Raw genomic sequence first — 22,890 nt, forward strand, 5'->3', positions numbered from 1 at the left:
CCTCCAGGTCAGGGCGGCTTCCGCCAGGGGCATTCTATCACTGGTAATCTTGTGTCCAGAGAGTCTGCCATCTGAACAGCCTTTTCCAGATGCCAACAACTGGTTGCTGTCTTTTTTGATTTACGAAAGGTGTATGACACCACCTGGCGACATAATATCCTTGCCACATTATACGAGTAGGGTCTCCAAGGCCCGCTCCCGATTTTTATCCAGAATTTCCTGTCACTTCATACTTTCTGTGTCCAAGTTGGCGGCTCATCTCCCTCATCGGCGGCACAGGTCAGGGCTTCCAATTGCAGTTCGTGTCCGATCCCTTCTTTCTGAACTGGAGTCCTTGCTCGTACCACCTATAGTTGTCCATTCACATAACCTCCTTGGTGTACACTTAGGCTGTGGCTTTGCCTGGACCTTTCGCATGGCTCTAAGGACTCAATTAACCCCATTGCTCTCCGCTGCCACTTCCTCTCGATTCTTGACATGTACCGAGGCCACGAAGTGGTTTACACCTACAGCTCGATGGCTGATGGTCACGTTGGCTTTGCGTGTGCCCATGGAGGATGTATTGAACAGCATTCCCTGTCCAATGGCTGCAGTCTTTTCGCTGCCGAGCTGGTGGCTATATCACGTGTTCTTGAGCACTCCTTTCGTGCCCCGGGGAGTCATTTCTTCTGTGTACTGACTCCTTGAGCAGCCTACAAGCTATCGACCAGTGCTTCTCTCATCATCCTTTGATAGCGACCACCCAGGAGTCCATCTATGCCCTGGAATGGTCCGTACATTCAGTGGTGTTTGTCTGGACCCCAGGTCATGTCGGAATCCCAGGCAACACACTTGCGGACAGGCTGGCCAAACATGCTACATGGACATCGCTTATGGAGATCGGCTTCTCTGCAACTGACCTGCATTCAGGTTTTGTGGCTTTGGGAGATGAAACGGCATAACATCAGCATGCACAACAAACTGTGTGCCGTTAAGGAAACTACATATGTGTGGCAGTCCTCCATGTGAGCCTCTCGCAGGGACTCTGTGGTTCTCCGATGGCTCTGCATTGGCCACGCATGGGTGACATGGCTACCTCCTGTGCTGTGATGACCCATCTCAGTGTCAGTGCGGCACCCAGCTGACAGTGGCCCATATCTTGGTGAGCTGTCCTTCTTTGGCTGCCCTGCGATGGACTCTTCAGTTACCGGACTCGTTGCCATTAATTTTAGCTGACAATGCCTCATTGGCTAATTTAGTTTTATGTTTTATATGTGATGGTGGGTTTTATCATTCTATATATGTTTAAGCGCATGTCCATTGTCCCTTTGTGTTCTTCACTCTAATGCTTTTAGAGTGGATGTTTTAATGTGTCGCAGAGTGGCTGGCTTTTCCTTTTTTATTCTCGTTGTCAGCCAGCCATGGTCTTCTGCTCTCTTGTTTTTACGCCTTCTTTCTGTTTCTTGCTTCTCTCTGTGGTTTCCTTTTCCTGTTTTGTCCATAGTAGTGTTGGTTGTCCTTCTGATTCTTCCTTTCTCCTGTAATTGTGCTGTACGTCTCCTTTCTTTTCTCCTTTCTCGTTGTGTAATTATTTTACTGGGAACAAGGGACCGATGACTGTGCAGTTTGGTCCCTTCCCCCCCCCCCCCCCCCCCCTCTTTTAAACCAACCAACCAAACTGCAATGCTATCTTGTAGTGAGTTGGTTGTCATTCTTCTGGTTCTTCCTTTCTCCTGTAATTGTGCTGTACGTCTCCTTTCTTTTCTCCTTTCTCGTTGTGTAATTATTTTACTGGGAACAAGGGACCGATGACTGTGCAGTTTGGTCCCTTCCCCCTCCCCCCCCTCTTTTAAACCAACCAACCAAACTGCAATGCTATCTTGTAGTGAGTTGCACCGTTATGTTCTTTGAAGTTTCAGAAACGGCTGTGTAGACAGTAAAAGCGCTAGCATTGCTGCTCAGTCATCCTGGCCTTGAATGTAACAGTATGTGCCTGGCACTTGTCAATGTATTTGCCGAATTTGGCCGCAGCCAACTTCTGGTTGTTACACAAATTGAAGTTGGCAATGAAAGGACACCATTATGACACAATTAAAAACATCCAAGAAAATTTTACTCCAGTACTAAATGCAACTCAAAAAAGGATTACTGTTTCTGTTTCAAAATACTTTTAAAATGATTTCAGCTGTGTTTTGATTCAGGGGAGACTATCTTGAATAAATTCAGTGATTTTGTGAATGTAGTCCATGACTTATTTTTCATAGCCACAGTCTGATAGAACTAGGACACAGTGTGTATTGCTACGGTATCAGTGAATCACAGTTGAAATTGGCCAGCTTATGAAAATACATGGTGTAACAATTTGTAGGGATTTTAAATGCAAGAATCATGTAGGCTCAGTCATAGGTACAGCAGGTGGCAGACTTTGGTTCATTGGTAGAACACTAGGAAAATGCAATCCCTCTACAGAGGAGATTGCTTACAAAGCACTTGGAGGACTCATTTCGGATTATAGCTAAAGTGTTTGGAACCCCTACCAGACAAGACTAACAAGAGATATTGTACTATACAAAGAAGGGCAGCCCAAGTGCTCACAGGTTTGTTTAACCTATGGGAGAGTGTAACAGAGATACTGATATATTGAGTAGTTACATAGATACTAAAGCAAGAGCTCTAAAGACTGAACATCTTAAAATGTCTTAATGGCAGTTACTGGGGAGCAAACAGATATTCGCTGTTGGTATGTTACAGAGTCATTGTTCAATCACAGCTGGAATATGGCTGTCCTTTATATTATTCTGCATGACCAACCTACATAAAGACCTTGGATTCATTGTGCCACGATCTCATTAAACTGGTGACAGGAGCCGTCAATACAAGTCCCGTACCCAGCTTCTGTGCTGAGGCTGGGGAAATGCCATTAATCGTCCAGTGGAAGTTCTTCACAGTGTAACATGCATATAAAGTCGGTGCAGTTCTCCAGCCTCTAATCTCATGGTTCACCATTAAAAGTACTCAGGTATATAAATCACAGCAGAGCAATGAGAGTGGTTGGGACTGAAACAGTGGAGCAAGGTAAAAAGCTTGGTGTTGTGTGGCTGAAATTTTTAACACAGTGTTGGAGCATTGATTATTAGTAATGAATTCAAGGCTGTTTGAAATTTGACAAAGCACAAGAAATCTTGTACACTGGCTCTTATCTTTAAACAAGACTTTTACGGGTTTTTAGATGGGCACTGATACTGTGTCATTTATTCTGATGGGTCCAAGCAGGGTTATGTTGTCAGTTGCTCAGTACTTTCTCCAGACAGTGTCCATAGGATTTGACATCCAGATGAATTTATAGTCTTTGACTCTGAGCTTTAAGTAGCTATAAATGTGCTAGAGCAGCTGAGGTGCCATTGGCAGAATAATTTTCTTGTCATCTGCCCTGATTCCCCAGTCCTTACAGGCAATTCAGTAAACATATCTAGCTGACTAACTAGTACAGAATATACAAAAAAAACCTATGACCTTTATGTGTTAAAACAGTAAGGAAAGGAAATATCATTCTGCTGTGTACCAAGTATATGGAAATAAAGGGAAATGCGCAAGTTGACATGGCTGTAAGGGACATTTGGAATGAAAATAATAGACCACCAAATGCTGTCTGCTTGGGTGATAATGCATTGTTATTCTAGAGAGGAGTTGTGTGTCAGCTGGAAAACTAATGACTGGTGAAGCCACTGTTTCTGTCATGGTGAACATACCTCCAGCCACTCTGATGGAAAGATGCAGATGTAACACAACTGAATATAGTGCACTGTCCAGTGACACACTGGTGTCTGACAGACGAACTGCCAATATGTGATGCTTGTGGCATATCAGTGATGGTGCACCACTTTCTACTTGATTGCATTTTATATTCAAACAAGAGGGAGCAATTTTTTCTCAATAATTATTAATCCAGTGTTTTAAATAATAACGAAATGAGTGTGAAAAAGGTTTGTGGGTTTTATATGTTGTTGGGACTCTGCTAGAAAGGTTCTTCCTTTCTAGCCATAATTATGTGAATCACAGTTTAATTCTGGGAAAGTGTACATTTGTAGTTAGTGTGAGTATGTACATGAAAAAATTACTGACAGTTCCCAAGCTCATTCATGTCTTGTGCACCATCTGTTACTGTTGGATCTAGAGATAACTAATGTATTCTGCATACTGTCTGTAGATGTGATATGCTGCAATATATTTTAACTACTACTTACACCAGCAGTCAGTGTATTAAGCTTCAATGCCTTCATGTATGTTTTCCTCATTTAGCATTTTGATTCTGTTTTGAGATTACAGATAGTTATTATTTTCCTCTTGGCATTCCTCCTGCTTTTAGAGATAGCCCTATTCAAAAACAGAAGAAAATGAATAAATGTGAAACACTTTTGGGGGTTTTTGATGATGGTGTTCAGATGTTCCTAGTGAGAATGAAGTGCCGGATGACTGTGTGAATGAATGATTTTAGAGTTCTGAGGAAAATTCCAGTGACAGTGACATTACTCGGCCTGTAAGGAAGCATAAGGTGACTGTTTTCAAGTAATTCTGACAATAACGATGAATGTGATTAAGTTTGTGTGACTGATTCATTTTGTCATAATATTAAACCAAGTCTTGAGTGCCATCTCAAATGTGGTAAATGAGATTCAGATTTCTGTGTAAGCATTTATAACATTGATATGTAGTATAGTTAACAAAATTAATCATCATCATCATCTTCTTCTTCTTCTTCTTCTTCTTCTTATTATTATTCACATACTGTTGCTCCCTCCTGCCTTCATTAAAAGTAAGTGATAGTAAACGTGTGTAAAGTGGGCAACAGCACATCTTGCTGAGACTTTTTCTAATACCTCGGATTTCTTAAATTTACTTCACAGTACACAAAGGTGTTGAAAATGTACCTGATCAGCTAACCCTAAAATTTATTAGAAAATGTAGACTTAAGGATTGAATTGTCATGTCATCTGCGTAACAAGCCAATACTCAATGCAACAGGCTCATATTCTTATGGGACATACTTAACAGCTGTTCCATGATTAACATGACCATAATCATGTTGGTGAGTTAACCAAAGGTCACCTACAGAAGACATCAAGCTAATACTGTGTAACTGTCTCTAACCTTGATAAAGGCCTCAATTGAGCCAGGCAATGTGTGTATAAGTTGTTGTTTAGATGCTGTAGAGCTATCATATTATGAGTATGGTAATTGTTGTTTTTCACCTGCTGTCCTGACCAGCCCCAGATTTTTATGCGGAACCAAGGTCAGAAGATTTAGCAGGCCACTGTAGATGTGAGAAGATGTCTGAAAGGTTTTTGAACTAGGAATGTATGTGTGCAGCCCTCTGAACACAGCTGTTGTCATACACAGCTGTTGTCCTCTTGAAAGAAGGGAGTGTCCACAGCATACTCATTATCAAGATTCAGAAGAAAAGACATTTGATCACAAATAATGTTGAAATAAATGTCCTGGTTCATGTTCATGATAAACTGAATGACTGGCCTCGAGTCATGGTATGAAAACACCCCCAAACATCACAGAACCACCTCTATCATGAGCCACACTCTCCACACAATGCGACTTAATTGCTTCGTTGGACTGTCAGTGTAGTTGTCACCTTACATCATCTCTCGTAGGACCACAATTCATGTTTCCAATCAGCTGCTGTCCAGTTTGTGTATTGTTTGGCCAACTGAAGCAGTTGTATGTGCCACTGTGAGCAGTGGTCATTTGTTAGATACCAGATTCCCAGTGTACACTGCATGCAATTCCTTTCGTAAGGATCGCTCGGAAAATGTTTGATCTGTGCCTGCATTGACTGACAACAGCAATTGCTGGCACTTTTCAGACCATTTGTTATTGACAAGTCCTGACACTGTTTCTGGTCATGTTGGTTGGAACCTTTTTATGACCACTGATCTTACAGTGTGTTACATGACCCAGAGTGATTCACCATTTCTTGTAGTAATGTTGGACGGTCCCCACTGATAAATTGGGGAACTTTATGTATGTTGTGGGGATGGGCATATCCAAACTTGATAACTCCTAACTAAACAGTCCATGGATGTACTACCAGTTCATAATGTCACGTGAGAACAACATTTTGGTGATCAGGTGTGTCGCCATAGTCAGCTGTGCTGAAGAACTGAGCTCCTGGGCTTAGCTGAGAGTGTTACCTGCTGATGAAGGCAATGCTGCTCCTGTTCTTTCTGACAAGAACTACAGTGAGAAGATACAGAGCATGCAAGACAATGATTCCTACAGGAAGATCAACACTGACCCCACCAAGAAGACAGACAAGAGGGTGCTTCTCAAGGACTTAGACTTAAGAGAGAGGATCATTAAGAAATTATTACTATAAGGACCTGTACTGCCAAGATCTTAAGGACTCCCTAAGGCCAATGAAAATACGATGCCCTTAAGCCCCATTGTCAGCAACGTCAGGGCTCCCACATATTTGCTGCCAAGACACCTGACAGAAATATTAATACTCTAGGATCCACAACAATTAATATTAATTGTAGGTTGTTCTTAGCAGGGTATTATTTACAGTTACCAATATGTTGGAGGACAAATGTACAGCTTTTAGCTTTTTTTTTTTCATTTTTGAGTCCTTTTTTACAATGCTTTACACATATGTAACATTGGGATTCAAGGTAATGGTATTGAAATGGGTAAGATAAATGTATAATCACAGTTTTGAATTCTGAATCGATTTATTACAAAAGCTCATACTATAATGTAACAATAAACATATTTACGTACATTTCTTTTTGTAGTAGTGAAATTATCGGCAGCAGTTTCTGTCTTTGTTGAAGCACAGAAAAACTTTGCATTTTTGGCATTGAACAAAAATATTCTGTTTCTTGGAAATTTTGCACCTTCCTCTTGTGTTATTTCACTGAGGAAAGTGGTAATTTTGTCCTTTTGACATTCTAGCACTGAAGTTACTGTAGTAGCCAGTTTCTTGAATTTTTTGAATATCGTCAGTACTTGGACATCCCCTCTTGTCCAGCATATATCAATGCACTTGCAAGATTAGCTTGAAACTGTCTGAGAGAAACATGTTTTCAAGACGGGGCCTTGCAGCCTTCTTTATATTTCAGCCAGCTATTGACAACAGCTATTGTTATTGCAAGCCAGAAAATATACAAACACTGTCCTCTGGATTTTATGAGATTTTTGTGTAGTGATGTCGACAAGTCATGAAGACTTACTCCTCCCATATTACAATTGTACATTTGAATATTGGATGGTCTTGGGACAAGACTATGTTCTTTCTTAGTCCTATGCCATCTTTTTGCCATGTCCTTTGGCTCTACACCTGTTAGCGAAGATAACAGTGTAACACATTTGTTGTCATACCATTTCACAATGATGAACTTGCCCGTTGTGTCAACTTGTGAAGCTATAGTGTTGCGTCCTTGTGCTGTTGTCTGCTTCTCGTTGGGAGGAGTACATTGCTTGCATCTTCCAGCTCTTATAGTGCCAGTATAATAAATACACCTCTTCAGTAGGCTGTCAGCAACATGATATGATGTGGAGAAATTGTCTGCATAAGCCCTAAAAAGTGATTGTCTTCCAATGCTGCAGTTAGCTTCATCACAACATTGTAACCAAGAGGTACATGTACCAAGCAGGTACATGCTTTGTTGCCTTAGAAGCTGCACCTTGGTAAACGTCAAAATTGTACAAATATCATGAGGAACCAGCTCTAGCCCACATTTTGAATCCCCATCTTGTTCGCTTGTTTTGTATATATTGTCGAAGACTACTGCGTCCTTTGTCTGCTCAGGCAGTTTTCTCAGGCAAACTTGTGAGAACAAAGTAAGCCAAGGTCGAATTTTCCATAGCTTATCTTCTTTCTGTGTTAATTGAGTAACAAAAAGATTATCCTGGAAATACCAGATTATGCACCATATGCTTTTCCCAGTAACATCACACACTAGGCATTTGTGCCAAGAGCATTTGCAAATAAATATCTAAAAGCTGCTCCAGCTCAGCTAGGGTAATGTCAATAGCGTTACCCAATTTCTGAATACTATAAATATTAGTTTGTTGAACACAGAGTTCCAGTATGTCACGTGTCACAAGAGATCTGGAGTACTGCTAAGGGGTGAGCATTTCTTCAGGTTAGTCTTCTGGAAGCTGCATGAATGGATGAATCTTTGGAGTAAAGTCACCATCAATCCACAACACTGTATCTTCTGGAACATCCTCAGGATTTACTGAAGCAAAAACAGCCAACTCTTGCAACAGCTGTGGGGTAGAAGTTTCTCCGCCATCTTGATATGTGTTACTATTAGCCAGAATTTCATAATCATCCTCATCATGAAGTTCAGAAAAATCACTTTCATTGGGATTAGTTAGAACCTCAAGAATGTCATCAATCGTCAACTGGAAGTAAAAGAAAATGCCTAAATGTCACAATACTAACATTCATAAACATACCCCTAAAGGATAATTAATTGGAACCCCTCTGCTGCTGACAGGTGTTGTTGATATACCTCGAAGCTGCACGGTCATCAGTGGTATCTGTTCTTTTGAGAACAGTTGCTATCTTCATGTATAACCCTAAATGCCCAGCCGGCCGCAGTGGCTGAGCGGTTCTAGGCGCTTCAGCCTGGAACCGCGTGACTGCTACGGTCGCAGGTTCGAATCCTGCCTCGGGCATGGATGTGTGTGATGTCCTTAGGTTAGTTAGGTTTAAGTAATTCTAAGTTCTAGGGGACTGATGACCTCAGATGTTAAGTCCCATAGTGCTCAGAGCCATTCGAAATCCTAAATGCCCACTGTTACATATATGTAACATGAGTGCATTTCAACATTCCTAGGGTATTTCAATATGCAGAACCAAAAGATTACAAATAATTGGTCCACTAGTACTTATTTAAAGAGAAAATATTTAATATAAACTGATTAAAAATTATTATCCATACAAAAAGAGGATCCCACATACCTTGTGCAACATGATGGTGACCAACTTCTGCCCTGGAGCATCTAAGAAGTTACAAACATGGTCAAAGATAATATTTCTACAGTAGTTCCATTTATTCCTCACAGAATGCACTGCATGTCTTGTACAAATGTGTAACAGTGGGCATTGGTGAACTAGTGTTGGCTAAAGACCAGTAAAACCGATATAAAACTTACGTTGCATATTTGTAGCTGGAGGTACTAGAGGGTTAAATCCTCATGTGGCAAATCACCTCAACAACTTCAGGCTGAAGGACATAGATAGTGTCGTGAGCTTTGATGTTGTTTTGTTATTCACCAGGTTGCCTGTACGAGAGTCTCTAGAACTCATTCGTCAGAAATTTTACAGGAAGACTATTGACCTTTTCTTGTGTCTTCTGACTGCCACATATTTTCTGTTTAATAGAGAATGTTATGAACAGATGAAGGGAGTTACAGTGGGCAGTCCACTCTTTTCTGTGGTTGCAAATGTGTACATAGAGCACATCAAGGCAGAAGTCCTGATGTCATCCAAATGCAAGTCTACCTGCTTTCTCCAGTACTGGATTACACGTTCCTTGTCTGGCCCTAAGGAAGGGAAAAACTTCTTGAATTGTGTGCCTGTCTGAACTCCACAAATTGCAACATCAAATTCACTACGGAGACTGAAACAGAACGAAGACTACCATTCCTGAACATCATGGTCAACAGAAGAGCTGATGCCGTTCTGGGCTGTGGTGTGTATCAGAAGAAAACACACATTGACTTTTATTTGCATGCAGACAGCTGCCATCACCGTGCGCGCAGAGGAATTGGGTACTAAAACCTCTAGTACTCAGAGTGTGCATCATCTGACCCAGAGATTCTGCTCCAGGAATTGTAACACCTCAGAACTGTGCTAAAAAAAAAAAAAAAAAAAAGTTACACAGAGTAGCAGATGAGGCATGCTCTCCACCCCACCACTACAGTATGACCTGTGGAGATGGAAGAAGTCACACAGGGAAGAGGTAGGCATTGTCTTTATACCATACACCTGCACACTAATGGGAAAAATTGGACGTATACTGAAAAAGCAAACTGTCTTTTGAACGCCCAATGAAACTTGAACATTATTGCATAGTGTCAGAGATGACCTAGGTTTGTGGAAGATTGGAGTACATCAGAATGCAAGTCAATTAGGCAAGACCTGTAACAGACGAACAGTGTGCACCATTGAAGATCAATGCCGAGAACACCAGCAGCGCACTTTACTAATGTATCTCAAAAAGTTGGAGGTCACAGAGCACTGTCTGTCCAAGAATCATGATGGAATATATTCATACCAGGATTTTAGCACAGGCTCTGAAATACTGGGACAACATTGTTAGTGGCCATCGAAATTCGCACCAGGGACAATCTCTCCAACCACGACTGCAGCTATTATCTCAGCAAGGCTTGGGAACCAGCACTGGATCCAATTGAGAAGAAACTCAGCAGACACAATACTCTGGCACCTAGGGCTGACAGAGTAACTGCACTTACACTGCCACAGACCCTGACGCCATTACCTGTGCAGCTGTTGACATGTGCCCTCAGGCATAGACTGTGTATAGAACGTGTTGCAGGGAAAGGGTATAAAAGATCGTGTGCTCAGATGAACTCCATTCATCAGAATATATGATGATGATGATGATGATGATGATGATGATGATGATATGTCTGATGGCCAAAATATTGTGCCTGTTGGATGCTTGAACCAGGAGTAAACCTATGGACTGTTCAATCAACAAATGCATTTGGAGAAACTGAAGAATTGATTATTCCTTTTGCCATTCTCCTTTTGCCATTCTGTCATGTTGCCACTGTGGCCCATCACACTGCATTGATGATGTGCAGCCGACTAGCACATACACTTTACTTCACTGCCATGAATTAAATCTGTAGTGGAGGTTCATGTAACTGCATGCTACCATCTACAGCACTTAAAAGTGGCAAGTGTGTTTTTTTAATTTTTAATTTTTTTAGGTGATTAATATGTTGTTTGATCAGATTACTAAGTTAGCAAAAGGAACTGTTGCTTAATATTACTGAACAGGCAGCAGCTTTTTCAAAGTAGTGAATTTCCTGTAATTTTAAGCATGAGTATGCTTATAGTGAGTTTATAGCAGTTTAACAGTAGTTAAATAATAATGCAATTTGTTACAGTGTTTCACTTTTTAATGTACACTCCTTATCCCTGAACACTTCTTTGTTTGAATCTGTGGAACACAGTCAGTGAATGAATGAATGGTTATAAATCATGGTGTTTGGGAGGAGTCTTTTGATATTATGCTCCCATTAAATGAAGCTCATTGACTTTGTTATTCACCATTGCCTGTAGCTTTACTTTTGTACTGTTTTCATAAATGTTGTTTTTGTATACAGTGTCTGTATGACTGTACTAAAGCTAATGCTTATATTCAGAAACACACTGTTGATCTAAACTTGTGCTGACAGAAAAGGAAATATTTGAAATGTGTCTGAATTGCTTCCTGTTTGTGTTATAAAAATATATAATCTTCTGATGATATAATTTTTGTTATGTAGCAGTTGACATTTTTTGCAGATGCTGCATTCTAACATACAGTTGCTTTTTACGAGAGGGGTTAGGAAATGGAGAGTGAATATGGAGGTACCTGTGATCAGACAGAACTGAAAACATTGCTTAATGAATTGGAAGTGTCTTATAAAGTGAGTACTTATTAACATTACCATTCAGTATCATTCATGGTTATTTTATTGGAAGTACTAATAATACTGCTGTATCAGTTGTATTGTGGTAAATAGAACAATCTTTGGGAAATATTGTGATTCATTGGGAAAGCAAATTTCTACAGAGTTAAGTTGATGGTGGAATGGCACCATTGTAACAAAGACCATATAGATTAGGTCATAAAAGAGATTTACCAAATTATTAAAATCACTTCACTGCATAACTACCACAGTGACACTGGTGCAGCAATCATAATAGATCCTTAGAACAGAAAAAACAGTCTTTGTTTCACAAGATAGTTTTATTTAATCTTAACATGCCACGCATTTAACCTGTTCTGCTCACTGAATATGCCTCTTCACCTACGATAGGTACCCCTTGCACGCTTTAGTAACTTCCTTTTTCCTGCTGTCATTACCTTTTTCCATGTTGCTTTTAGGTGATGCAATGAAGTGTCAGCAGGGCTATTTGGCTATTACCTCCCAGTTCTTTCATGCTCTTTATCATGTTTGACACTTTGGTTACAAGTAGGAAGAATTTTATCGGTGATGCAATGAAGCATCGACATTGGCTGTCTGGCTGTTACCTCCCAGTTCTATACTCTTAATTACATTTGATGCCTCTGTTATGATTAGCAAGAAGTTTTTATTGGTAAGCTCAGTTATGATGCAATATTCTATGAGTTGAAATTTATACCCCTCACTACCCACTGAAACACAAATGTGGCCCTGTGCTCCTAGTCCTGTCAGTGCATGTATTCCTCTTGTTATTTTTAATTTACTCACTTATTATTGCCTTTGATAGCAATTTATCCTTACACTGGTTTATAATTTCCCCAGATTGTCTGATGATGCATAAAATAGGTGATATGCATCACATGTGAAGATTAAATAAACCTAACTTGTGCAACCAAGACTGTTTTTCTGTTATTTACCAAATTACATATAATATATGTTGTTGTTGTGGTCTTCAGTCCTAGGACTGGTTTGATGCAGCTCTCTATGCTACTCTATCCTGTGCAAGCCTCTTCATCTCCCAGTACCTACTGCAGCTACATCCTTCTGAATCTGCTTAGTGTATTCATCTCTTGGTCTCCCTCTACAATTTTTACCCTCCACACTGCCCTCCAGTACTAAATTGGTGATCCCTTGATGCCTCAGAACATGTCCTACCAACCGATCCCTTCTTCTAGTCAAGTTGTGCCACAAACTATTCTTCTCCCCAATTCTATTCAATACCTTCTCATTAGTTATGTGATCTACCCATCTAATCTTCAGCATTCTTCTGTAGCACCACATGTCAAAAGCTTCTATTCTCTTCTTGTCTAAACTATTTATTGTCCACATTTCACTTCCATACATAGCTACACTCCATACAAATACTTTCAGAAATGACTTCCTGACACTTAAATCAATACTCGATGTTAACAAATTTCTTTTCTTCAGAAACGCTTTCCTTGCCATTGCCAGTCTACATTTTATATCCTCTCTACTTCGACCATCATCAGTTACTTTGCTCCCCAAATAGCAAAACTCGTTTACTACTTTAAGTGTCTCATTTCCTAATCTAATTCCTGCAGCATCACCCGACTTAATTCGACTACATTCCATTATCTTCGTTTTGCTTTCGCTGATGTTCATCTTATATCCTCCTGTCAAGGCACTGTCCATTCCGTTCAACTGCTCTTCCAAGTTCTTTGCTGTCTCTGACAGAATTACAATGTCATCGGCAAACCTCAAAGTTTTTATTTCTTCTCCATGGATTTTAATACCCACTCCAAAATTCTCTTTTGTCTCCTTTACTGCTTGCTCAGTATACAGATTGAATAACATCGGGGAGAGGCTACAACCCTGTCTTACTCCCTTCCCAACCACTGCTTCCCTTTCATGTCCCTCAACTCTTATAACTGCCATCTGGTTTCTGTACAAATTGTAAATAGCCTTTTGCTCCCTGTATTTTACCCCTGCCACCTTCAGAATTTGAAAGTGAGTATTCCAGTCAACATTGTCAAAAGCTTTCTCTAAGTCTACAAATGCTAGAAATGTAGGTTTGCCTTTCCTTAATCTTTCTTCTAAGATAAGTCATAAGGTCAGTATTGCCTCACGTGTTCCAACATTTCTACAGAATCCAAACTGATCTTCCCTGAGGTCAGCTACTACCAGTTTTTCCATTCATCTGTAAAGAATTTGCGTTAGTATTTTGCAGCTGTGACTTATTAAACTGATAGTTCGGTAATTTTCACATCTGTCAACACCTGCTTTCTTTGGGATTGGAATTATTATATTCTTCTTGAAGTCAAAGGAAATTTTGCTTGTCTCATACATCTTGCTCACCAGCTGGTAGAGTTTTGTCAGGACTGGCTCTCCCAAGGCTGTCAGTAGTTCTAGTGGAATGTTGTCTACTCCCGGGGCCTTGTTTCGACTCAGGTCTTTCAGTGCTGTGTCAAACTCTTCACGCAGTATCATATCTCCCATTTCATCTTCATCTACCTCCTCTTCCATTTCCATACTATTGTCCTCAATAACATCGCCCCTGTATAGACCCTCTATATACTCCTTCCACCTTCCACCTTTCTGCTTTCCCTTCTTTGCTTAGAACTGGGTTTCCATCTGAGCTCTTGATATTCATGCAAGTGGTTCTCTTTTCTCCATAGGTCTCTTTAATTTTCCTGTAGGCAGTATCTATCTTACCCCTCATGAGATAAGCCTCTACATCCTTACATTTGTCCTCTAGCCATCCCTGCTTAGTCATTTTGCACTTCCTGGCTCATTTTTGAGACGTTTGTATGCCTTTATGCCTGCTTCACTTGCTGCATTTTTGTATTTTCTCCTTTCATCAATTAAATTCAGTATCTCTTCTGTTACCCAAGGATTTCTACTAGCCCTCGTATTTTTACCTACTTGATCCTCTGCTGCCTTCACTATTTCATTCCTCAAAGCTACCCATTCTTCATCTACTGTATTTCTTTCCCCCATTCCTGTCAATTGTTCCCTTATTCTCTCCCGGAAACTCTGTAGAACCTTTGGTTCTTTCACTTTATCCAGGTCCCATCCCCTTAAATTCCCACCTTTTTGCAGTTTCTTCAGTTTTTATCTACAGTTCCTAACCAATAGATTGTGGTCAGAGACTACATCTGCCCCTGGAAATGTCTTACAATTTAAAATCTCGTTCCTAAATCTCTGTCTTACCATTATATAATCTATGTGAAACCTTTTAGTATCTCCAAGGTTCTTCTATGTATACAGCCTTCTTTTAAGATTCTTGAACCAAGTGTTAGCTATGATTAAGTTATGCTCTGTGCAAAATTCTACCAGGCAGCTTCCTCTTTCATTTCTTAGCCCCAATCCATATTCACCTACTACGCTTCCTTGTCTTCCTTTTCCTACTGTCGAATTCCAGTCACCAATGATTATTAAATTTTCATCTCCCTTCACTACCTGAATGATTTCTTTTATCTCATCATACATTTCATCAACTACTTCATCACCTGCAGAGCTATTTGGTGTATAAACTTGTACTACTGTAGAAGGCGTGGGCTTCGTGTCTATCTTGGCCACAATAATGCGTTCACTATGCTGTTTGTAGTAGCTTACCCACACTCCTATTTTTTTAAATTTATTATTAAACCTATTCCTGCATTACCCCTATTTGATTTTGTATTTATAACACTGTATTCACCTGACCAAAAGTCTTGTTCCTCCTGCCATCGAACTTCACTAATTCCCACTATATCTAACTTTAACCTATCCATTTCCCTTTTTAAATTTTGTAACCTACCTGCCCGATTAAGGGATCTGACATTCCATGCTCCGATCCGGAGAATGTTAGTTTTCTTTCTCCTTATAACGACACCCTCTTGAGTAGTCCCCGCCCAGAGATCTGAATGGGGGACTGTTTTACCTCTGGAATATTTTACCCAAGAGGATGCCATCATCATTTAATCATACAGTAAAGCTGCATGCCCTTGGGAAAAATTACGGCTGCAGTTTCCCCTAGCTTTCAGCCGTTCACAGTACCAAATCAGCAAGGCCGTTTTGGTTAGTGTTACAGGCCAGATCAGCCAATCATCCAGACTGTTGCCCCTGCAACTGCTGAAAAGGCTGCTGCCCCTCTTCAGGAACCACACATTTGTCTGGCCTCTCAACAGATACCCCTCCATTGTGGTTGCGTCTACGGTATGGCTATCTGTATCGTTGAGGCACGCAAGCTTCCCCACCAATGGCAAGGTCCATGGGTCATGGGGGGGATATGTATAATATATACCTATATATGTATAATATATACCTTAAAAAATACAGTGTCTACTCACACACCATACATACTGTACTTTCAGTCCAAAATGCAAAGTCACATGAGAAAACATTTACTACTTCAAATATTATTCCTTTTAGTGGAAGTCTTCAGCCAGTAATCACATTCATATTTATTTATCAACTCTTGGCCATGTACGTGATATGGGTTTTGTCAGGTATAAACATAATAAGTAGATACACTGCTCAGTCAAAACATTATGACCACCTGCTTAACAGCGTGTTTGTCCATCTTTGAAAGGGAATACATCACTGTGACATCGCAGTCAAGGAAGACGTCAAGAATGAAGGGTTGCAGGTGTTTTGCAGCTGTTTGCATGTCTTAGAGTACCACTGCAGGTCCCATGCAAGTGCAGGCAGGTGAATGTGTCCCATAGTTTGCATACATGGGGCACTGCACATTTCGAATTGCTGTTCAGCTCAATGACGATGTTTGTGGACATGATCATCAACCTAGTGTAGCAAAAATGTGATCCACCCAAAGAGCTGATATGTTTACATTGATCAGTGGCTAATTTCTGATGGTCTTCTGCCCACTGCAATCACAATTTACGATGTTGTTGGGTCAACATGTGGACATGTAGGTGTGGTCTGCTGTGGAGCTCCATGTCCAAAAAAGTGTGATGAATGGTGTTCACCGAAACACTTGTGTGTGCCCCAGCATTGTAGTCTTTCAGCAGGGATGCCGCAGATCACAATCTATGCTACTTTACAGAGCAGACAAGCCTCCAAAACCCATGTTCTCTGAAGAGTCGTGGACGTCCAGCCATTTAACACCTAGTGGCAGTTTCACCATCCTTCTACCTCTTTCTGTAGATACTCATGACGTGAACATTTGACTATTTTCGCCATTTTTTAGATACTTGTCCACAGGCTCTACTTAATACGAGGGCAGTTCAATAAGTAATGCAACACATTTTTTTTCTGAAACAGGGGTTGTTTTATTCAGCATTGAAATACACCAGGTTATTCCCCAATCTTTTAGCTACACAACACTATTTTTCAACGTAATCTCCATTCAATGCTACGGCCTTACGCCACCTTGAAATGAGGGCCTGTATGCCTACACGGTACCATTCCACTGGTCGATGTCAGAGCCAACGTCGTATTGCATCAATAACTTCTTCATCATCCGCGTAGTGCCTCCCACGGATTGCGTCCTTCATTGGGCCAAACATATGGAAATCCGACGGTGCGAGATCGGGGCTGTAGGGTGCATGAGGAAGAACAGTCCACTGAAGTTTTGTGAGCTCCTCTCGGGTGCGAAGACTTGTGTGAGGGCTTGCGTTGTCATGAAGAAGGAGAAGTTCGTTCAGATTTTTGTGCCTACGAACACGCTGAAGTCGTTTCTTCAATTTCTGAAGAGTAGCACAATACACTTCAGAGTTGATCGTTTGACCATGGGGAAGGACATCGAACAGAATAACCCCTTCAGCGTCCCAGAAGACTGTAACCATGACTTTGCCGGCTGAGGGTATGGCTTTAAACTTTTTCTTGGTAGGGGAGTGGGTGTGGCGCCACTCCATTGATTGCCGTTTTGTTTCAGGTTCGAAGTGATGAACCCATGTTTCATCACCTGTAACAATCTTTGACAAGAAATTGTCACCCTCAGCCACATGACGAGCAAGCAATTCCGCACAGATGGTTCTCCTTTGCTCTTTATGGTGTTCGGTTAGACAACGAGGGACCCAGCGGGAACAAACCTTTGAATATCCCAACTGGTGAACAATTGTGACAACACTACCAACAGAGATATCAAGTTGAGCACTGAGTTGTTTGATGGTGATCCGTCGATCATCTCGAACGAGTGTGTTCGCACGCTCCGCCATTGCAGGAGTCACAGCTGTGCACGGCCGGCCCGCACGCGGGAGATCAGACAGTCTTGCTTGACCTTGTGGCGATGATGACACACGCTTTGCCCAACGACTCACCGTGCTTTTGTCCACTGCCAGATCACCGTAGACATTCTGCAAGCGCCTATGAATATCTGAGATGCCCTGGTTTTCCGCCAAAAGAAACTCGATCACTGCCCGTTGTTTGCAACGCACATCCGTTACAGACGCCATTTTAACAGCTCCGTACAGTGCTGCCACCTGTCGGAAGTCAATGAAACTATACGAGACGAAGCGGGAATGTTTGAAAATATTCCACAAGAAATTTCCGGTTTTTTCAACCAAAATTGGCCGAGAAAAAAAAAGTGTTGCATTACTTATTGAACTGCCCTCGTATAAGGGGTGTTAAAAAAGAAACAAGACAGAGGCATAATTACAGAAACCACTACCTGTATGTTAGAAGTATTGACTCTGGCTGTTGAGTCACTTGTCCCACTGTGATAGAAGGCAGTGAATGGCTGTCTCATAAAATTCCCGGGGGCTATGAAGTTAACCAGTTCAGCAAGTATGGCTGGACGTTGTCATCCGAGGTGAATCGTTTGCCCCTCAGAGACTTTTTAAGGGGACCAAAACATGCTCCCCCTTCTGATTCACTTCCTGCAGCATGGGACAACAGCGAATGCCTGGCATTACTTGCAAACCTTGACCACCCATCGCCAAGCGATCAAATCAAAATGACCAGGCAATCTCACCCATTGGGTTATTCTGCTCCATGACAATGCAAAGCCTCATACGGCCAACACAGTTGTGGTACTCATGCAGAAATTCAAATGGGAGCCTCTCAGCCACCCTCCATACAGTCCGTACCTCTCTCTGTGGGATATGCCATCTTCGGTCCACTTAAAAAGGCTCTGAGGGGCAAACAATCCACCTTGGACGACGACGTCCAGCTGTACATGCAGAACTGGTTAACATCGCAGCCCCAGGAATTTTATGAGACAGCCATTCACTGCCTTGTGTCACAGTGGGCCAAGTGTCTCAACAGCCAGGCTCAATACTCTAACATGCAGGTACTGGTTTCTGTAATTATGCCTCTGGCTAATTTCTTTTTGAATGCTCGTTATAAAAATCTGCCCTTTGTCAAAGTCACTTTCTCAATCAATTTCCCCATTTGCAGTCCATATCTTTGCTAGGGTGATCCCCTGTCTGTGTCTGCTCCACATATATATTTTTGTTATTGCATCACTTGCCTGCAATGCCACCAGGCGGCACGTAGTGTTGCGATGGGCAGTGCTCATTGTGTTTAGGCCAATTAGTGTACATTTAGCTACATAGATAAACAACAAGTATATATAATAACTAGTGCAATAAATGATATTAACTAGGTAGAGAAATCAAAGGAATAAAAATATGTAACACCGTATACTGCTTATATTAATATAGAGCTTCCCATTTAAGTAAAGAAAATTGTTAGTAGGCCTACTGGTGTTAATTACTACCGATTATTTTACATTTCATTTAAATAATCTTTATGTGGATAGTAACTTTTTTTGAGGAGATACTTTAACAATTTTTTGAAGCTGTCCAATTCTGATGCTTCTTTTAATATCTTTAGGTAATTTATTATATAATTTTAAGCTCTGATATTGAATATCATTTTGTTTTCTCTTTTTACGTGCAGGCATTCACTGGTTCTTGTGTTTGTGTATAGAGCTGCCTGTGGCACATTGATTTATGGTTGTTACTGATATGCATTAGCATTTGAAAATATAATCACAGGGGACAGTCAAGATTCCAAGCTCTTCAAATAATTCCAGGCAGTGAGCCTGTTTGTTCTTTTTCACTATTATTCTGAGACCCAGGTTTTGTAATTAGAAAAAACTTTCAAAGTTTTGTCTGTTTGTGCCCCAGAAAATTATACCTTACCTAGCGATTAAGTGAACGTATGCATAATAAGTTACTTAAAGACAATTACAATTACACACTGATACTGGTAGTGTTAAAGCATAGCATACAGATGGAATTCTTTTTGCCCTTCTTGTTGTATGTTCTCTCCACTTCAGTTGGCTATCTGTAGCCATCCCTAAAATTTTTGTTATTTACACAGCTTTCTAGGTCACCAGTTTGATTTTATTTACTATTGTTATTATTTTTGTTTGTATAGAAATTTATTCTGTTTGTCTTCTGTATGGTAAGTGTGATGTTATTCCATGACCACCTTTCATCGTGTCATCGGCTTTGCACAGCAGTAATTCTGGAGACTTAACTGTGATTTCTACGCTGTCATCAGCAAATGGAAATTTGTCTCCCTGCTTGACTTTCTGAGTAGACATTAATACAGACCAAAAATAAAACTGAGGGCAATATACACCCCTGTGGAAATCCATTGATGACATGTTTGGCATATGATAGATGTTTCCTACTTTGTGGCCGAGTATTTTGTGATCTGCTGTGTCGAATTGGGCAATTGACTCTGTCTTTTTTTCACCCTGAAATGATAAATTGTGGTGTGCGTGCAGTTGTTTCATGAAACCTGATTGATCAGCATTGTAAACGTCAGTTGTGGGGATAACAGTATGTTTCGTCTTTACGTCAGTTATGAATTTCTCTATAGCATTGTCTTATCACTGGCAACTGCTCGACATGTTTTCATGTCAAAAACTTGGTAATTTTGTGACTTCCTATTTTGTATGATTTCTTGAACCTGCATAGCCAGGTCAACGAAGCTTGGAAATTAGCAATGTTAATGTCAGATGCAATTAGGAGGGCCCAGTGTCATAGATCTCCATCGGTAATGGTGCATAGCTTGTCACAAGCAGTTCTAAATCTCTGGAACAGTTTTCCATTCAGATGGTTTTGGGTTTCTATTTGGCACATATTTCTTACTTCATGTAATTCATTCTTCCATTTGTATAGTTCACACTCCCTATTTTACGAAACGAAAACGCGTTTGCACTTCAAGCATTTTTTCCCTCCTTCATTTAACCAATATTTCACTGCTTTTTCTTTGTTGCTGAAAGCTGTTGCAGTACGTGTTTTTTTAGGCTTGGAAGGTATTCTTCTTCAGAACTGTTACTGGCACAACTGATGTCATCTGAACCACAATTCATGGAATCATCACAGTTATTTCCTATTTCTTCTAACATATTCATAATTTCAAACAAAATGTCGATATCATTTGAATGAATGTCAAGGAAACCAACTAACAAACACATATGTACGTGCTCAGGAGAAGTAGGTGATTTCGGCTGGAAACCCCGTTCTTCATATTTCATCATTACTAAATTGAGAACATTAATTGGATTCCACATTACTGGCGAAACTGGAAGGAAAAAAAGTACTATTAGCAGGCATGCCTTATTAAAGCACAATAAATATTAATTCAGCTTCATCTGTATAGTCAATACTTACCAATACTGCAAAAAGCAACTGATAATTTGTAGTTATTGGAATTTGCGCAGCTGAATAAGCATTAAGGAGAAAAAAAGGACATTTTACTAATAACTATATTTGCACATTCAAGAACAAGTAAAAATTTACAGCGAACACAACAGAATGATTAGCACACACAAAGAGTGTTAGACAATGCCAAAGAGGTCTATTTTACACAGTGCACTTTGCACTGTCACACACGAAATATATTGTTCACACAATTCCAACACCCCTCCTTGAACTTATATTTTGTGTGTTGCTTCCACAAGATAAACCAAATAGTCCCACAATCTTCTCAAACTTCTCCCTTTCCAAGGGTTTGGTGGTCAGCTAACATGTCTTCTGTGCGCAGATAGTCCACGGCAATGTTCTGTCGCTCTATGTGGTCCCGAATGAAATGGTACCGTATATCAATATGCTTTGTCCTAGCACTAGTAACATCATTTTTAGCTAGGTTTATGGCTCCCTTATTGTCACAGAAGATGGTTGTAGGTTCCCCAATTAAATTGGGTTCTATTTCTCTTATTAATGTTCGTAGCCATAATGCTTCCTGTGTGGTGTAAGATAGTGCCATATACTCGGCTTCTATGGTGCTCAATGCAACAGTTTTTTGCTTTTGACAGGACCATGATGTGAGGCCCCCTATTAATTTAAAACAGCAGCCAGTGGTGAAGTATCTGTCTCCCAGTTCACTCCCCCAGTCCGCATCGCTATATCCCTCTAGTTTTGCATTACCATCTCTATGGTATTTTAACTCATAGTTTGAGGTTCCTCTTAGGTATCGGAATATCCTCTTTACAGCTTTCCAGTGCTTTTCCTTTGGGTCTCTGCAATATCTGCTCACTGCATTGGTGGCAAAAGCAATGTCGGGTTGTGACGTTTGAGACAAATATAACAGACTCCCTACTGCTTCGAAATAAGGAACATTCTTGTCACATTCCACATCAGTCTCATTTACACTTAACTTCACTCCTACTTCCATTGGAGTACTTATGGGTTTGCAATCACTTGTGCCAAATTTCTTTAATATTTTTTCCGTGTGTGATGATTGACTTATGCTCAGTTCTTGTTTTTCTTCATCCTTAGTAATCTGCATACCTAAGTAACGTTTGACTTCTCCCAAATCGTGCACCTTAAACTTGGTTTGCAGCTGTTTCCTGAAAATTCTCATTTGGCCTTCACTTTCAGTCAGGATAAAGAAATCGTCCACCCATATCGCCATTATTATTATTATTTCTTCTTTTCTCCGTTTATAGTAAATGCTGGGATCTGCCTTGGATTGCTTCATATTCATATTTATTAGAGTTTCATGTAGACATCGATTCCAGCAACGTCCACTTTAAGTCCGTAAATACTTTATCTCAAACGCCAAATCTTTTTACTTTCTGATCTGGTTTTTATGGCTTCCCTTGGTGGAATGACATATATCTCCTCCTCCAATTTCCCATTTAAATATGCCTTTTTAACATCCATATGATGAATTATTAAATTTCGTTTCACTGCCAAGGCTAAAAGATATCTCAATGATGCATACTTGACTACTTCTTCGTAATCTACCCCTTGTTTTTGTGAATATCCTTTTACCACAAGTCTTGCTTTGTATTTTGGTGGTGAGCTTTCAGGG

The 22,890-nt window shown here is 40.5% G+C and overlaps 1 protein-coding gene across 5 annotated transcripts in view; it reads left to right on the forward strand.

Annotated features, from left to right (window-relative positions):
• Positions 1-22,890, forward strand: part of LOC126168357 (uncharacterized) — a 219,891-nt gene that overhangs the window by 11,066 nt on the left and 185,935 nt on the right. For all 5 annotated transcript variants that reach the window (XM_049920551.1, XM_049920550.1, XM_049920549.1 and 2 more), the window contains exon 2: positions 11,546-11,670. In XM_049920551.1, the coding sequence (XP_049776508.1) occupies positions 11,593-11,670 (78 nt within the window). In that variant the 5' untranslated portion in view covers positions 11,546-11,592. The remainder of the gene's footprint in view (positions 1-11,545; positions 11,671-22,890) is intronic.

The sequence above is a fragment of the Schistocerca cancellata genome, chromosome 1 (genome assembly GCF_023864275.1).
Source record: "Schistocerca cancellata isolate TAMUIC-IGC-003103 chromosome 1, iqSchCanc2.1, whole genome shotgun sequence".
NCBI lineage: Eukaryota > Metazoa > Arthropoda > Insecta > Orthoptera > Acrididae > Schistocerca > Schistocerca cancellata.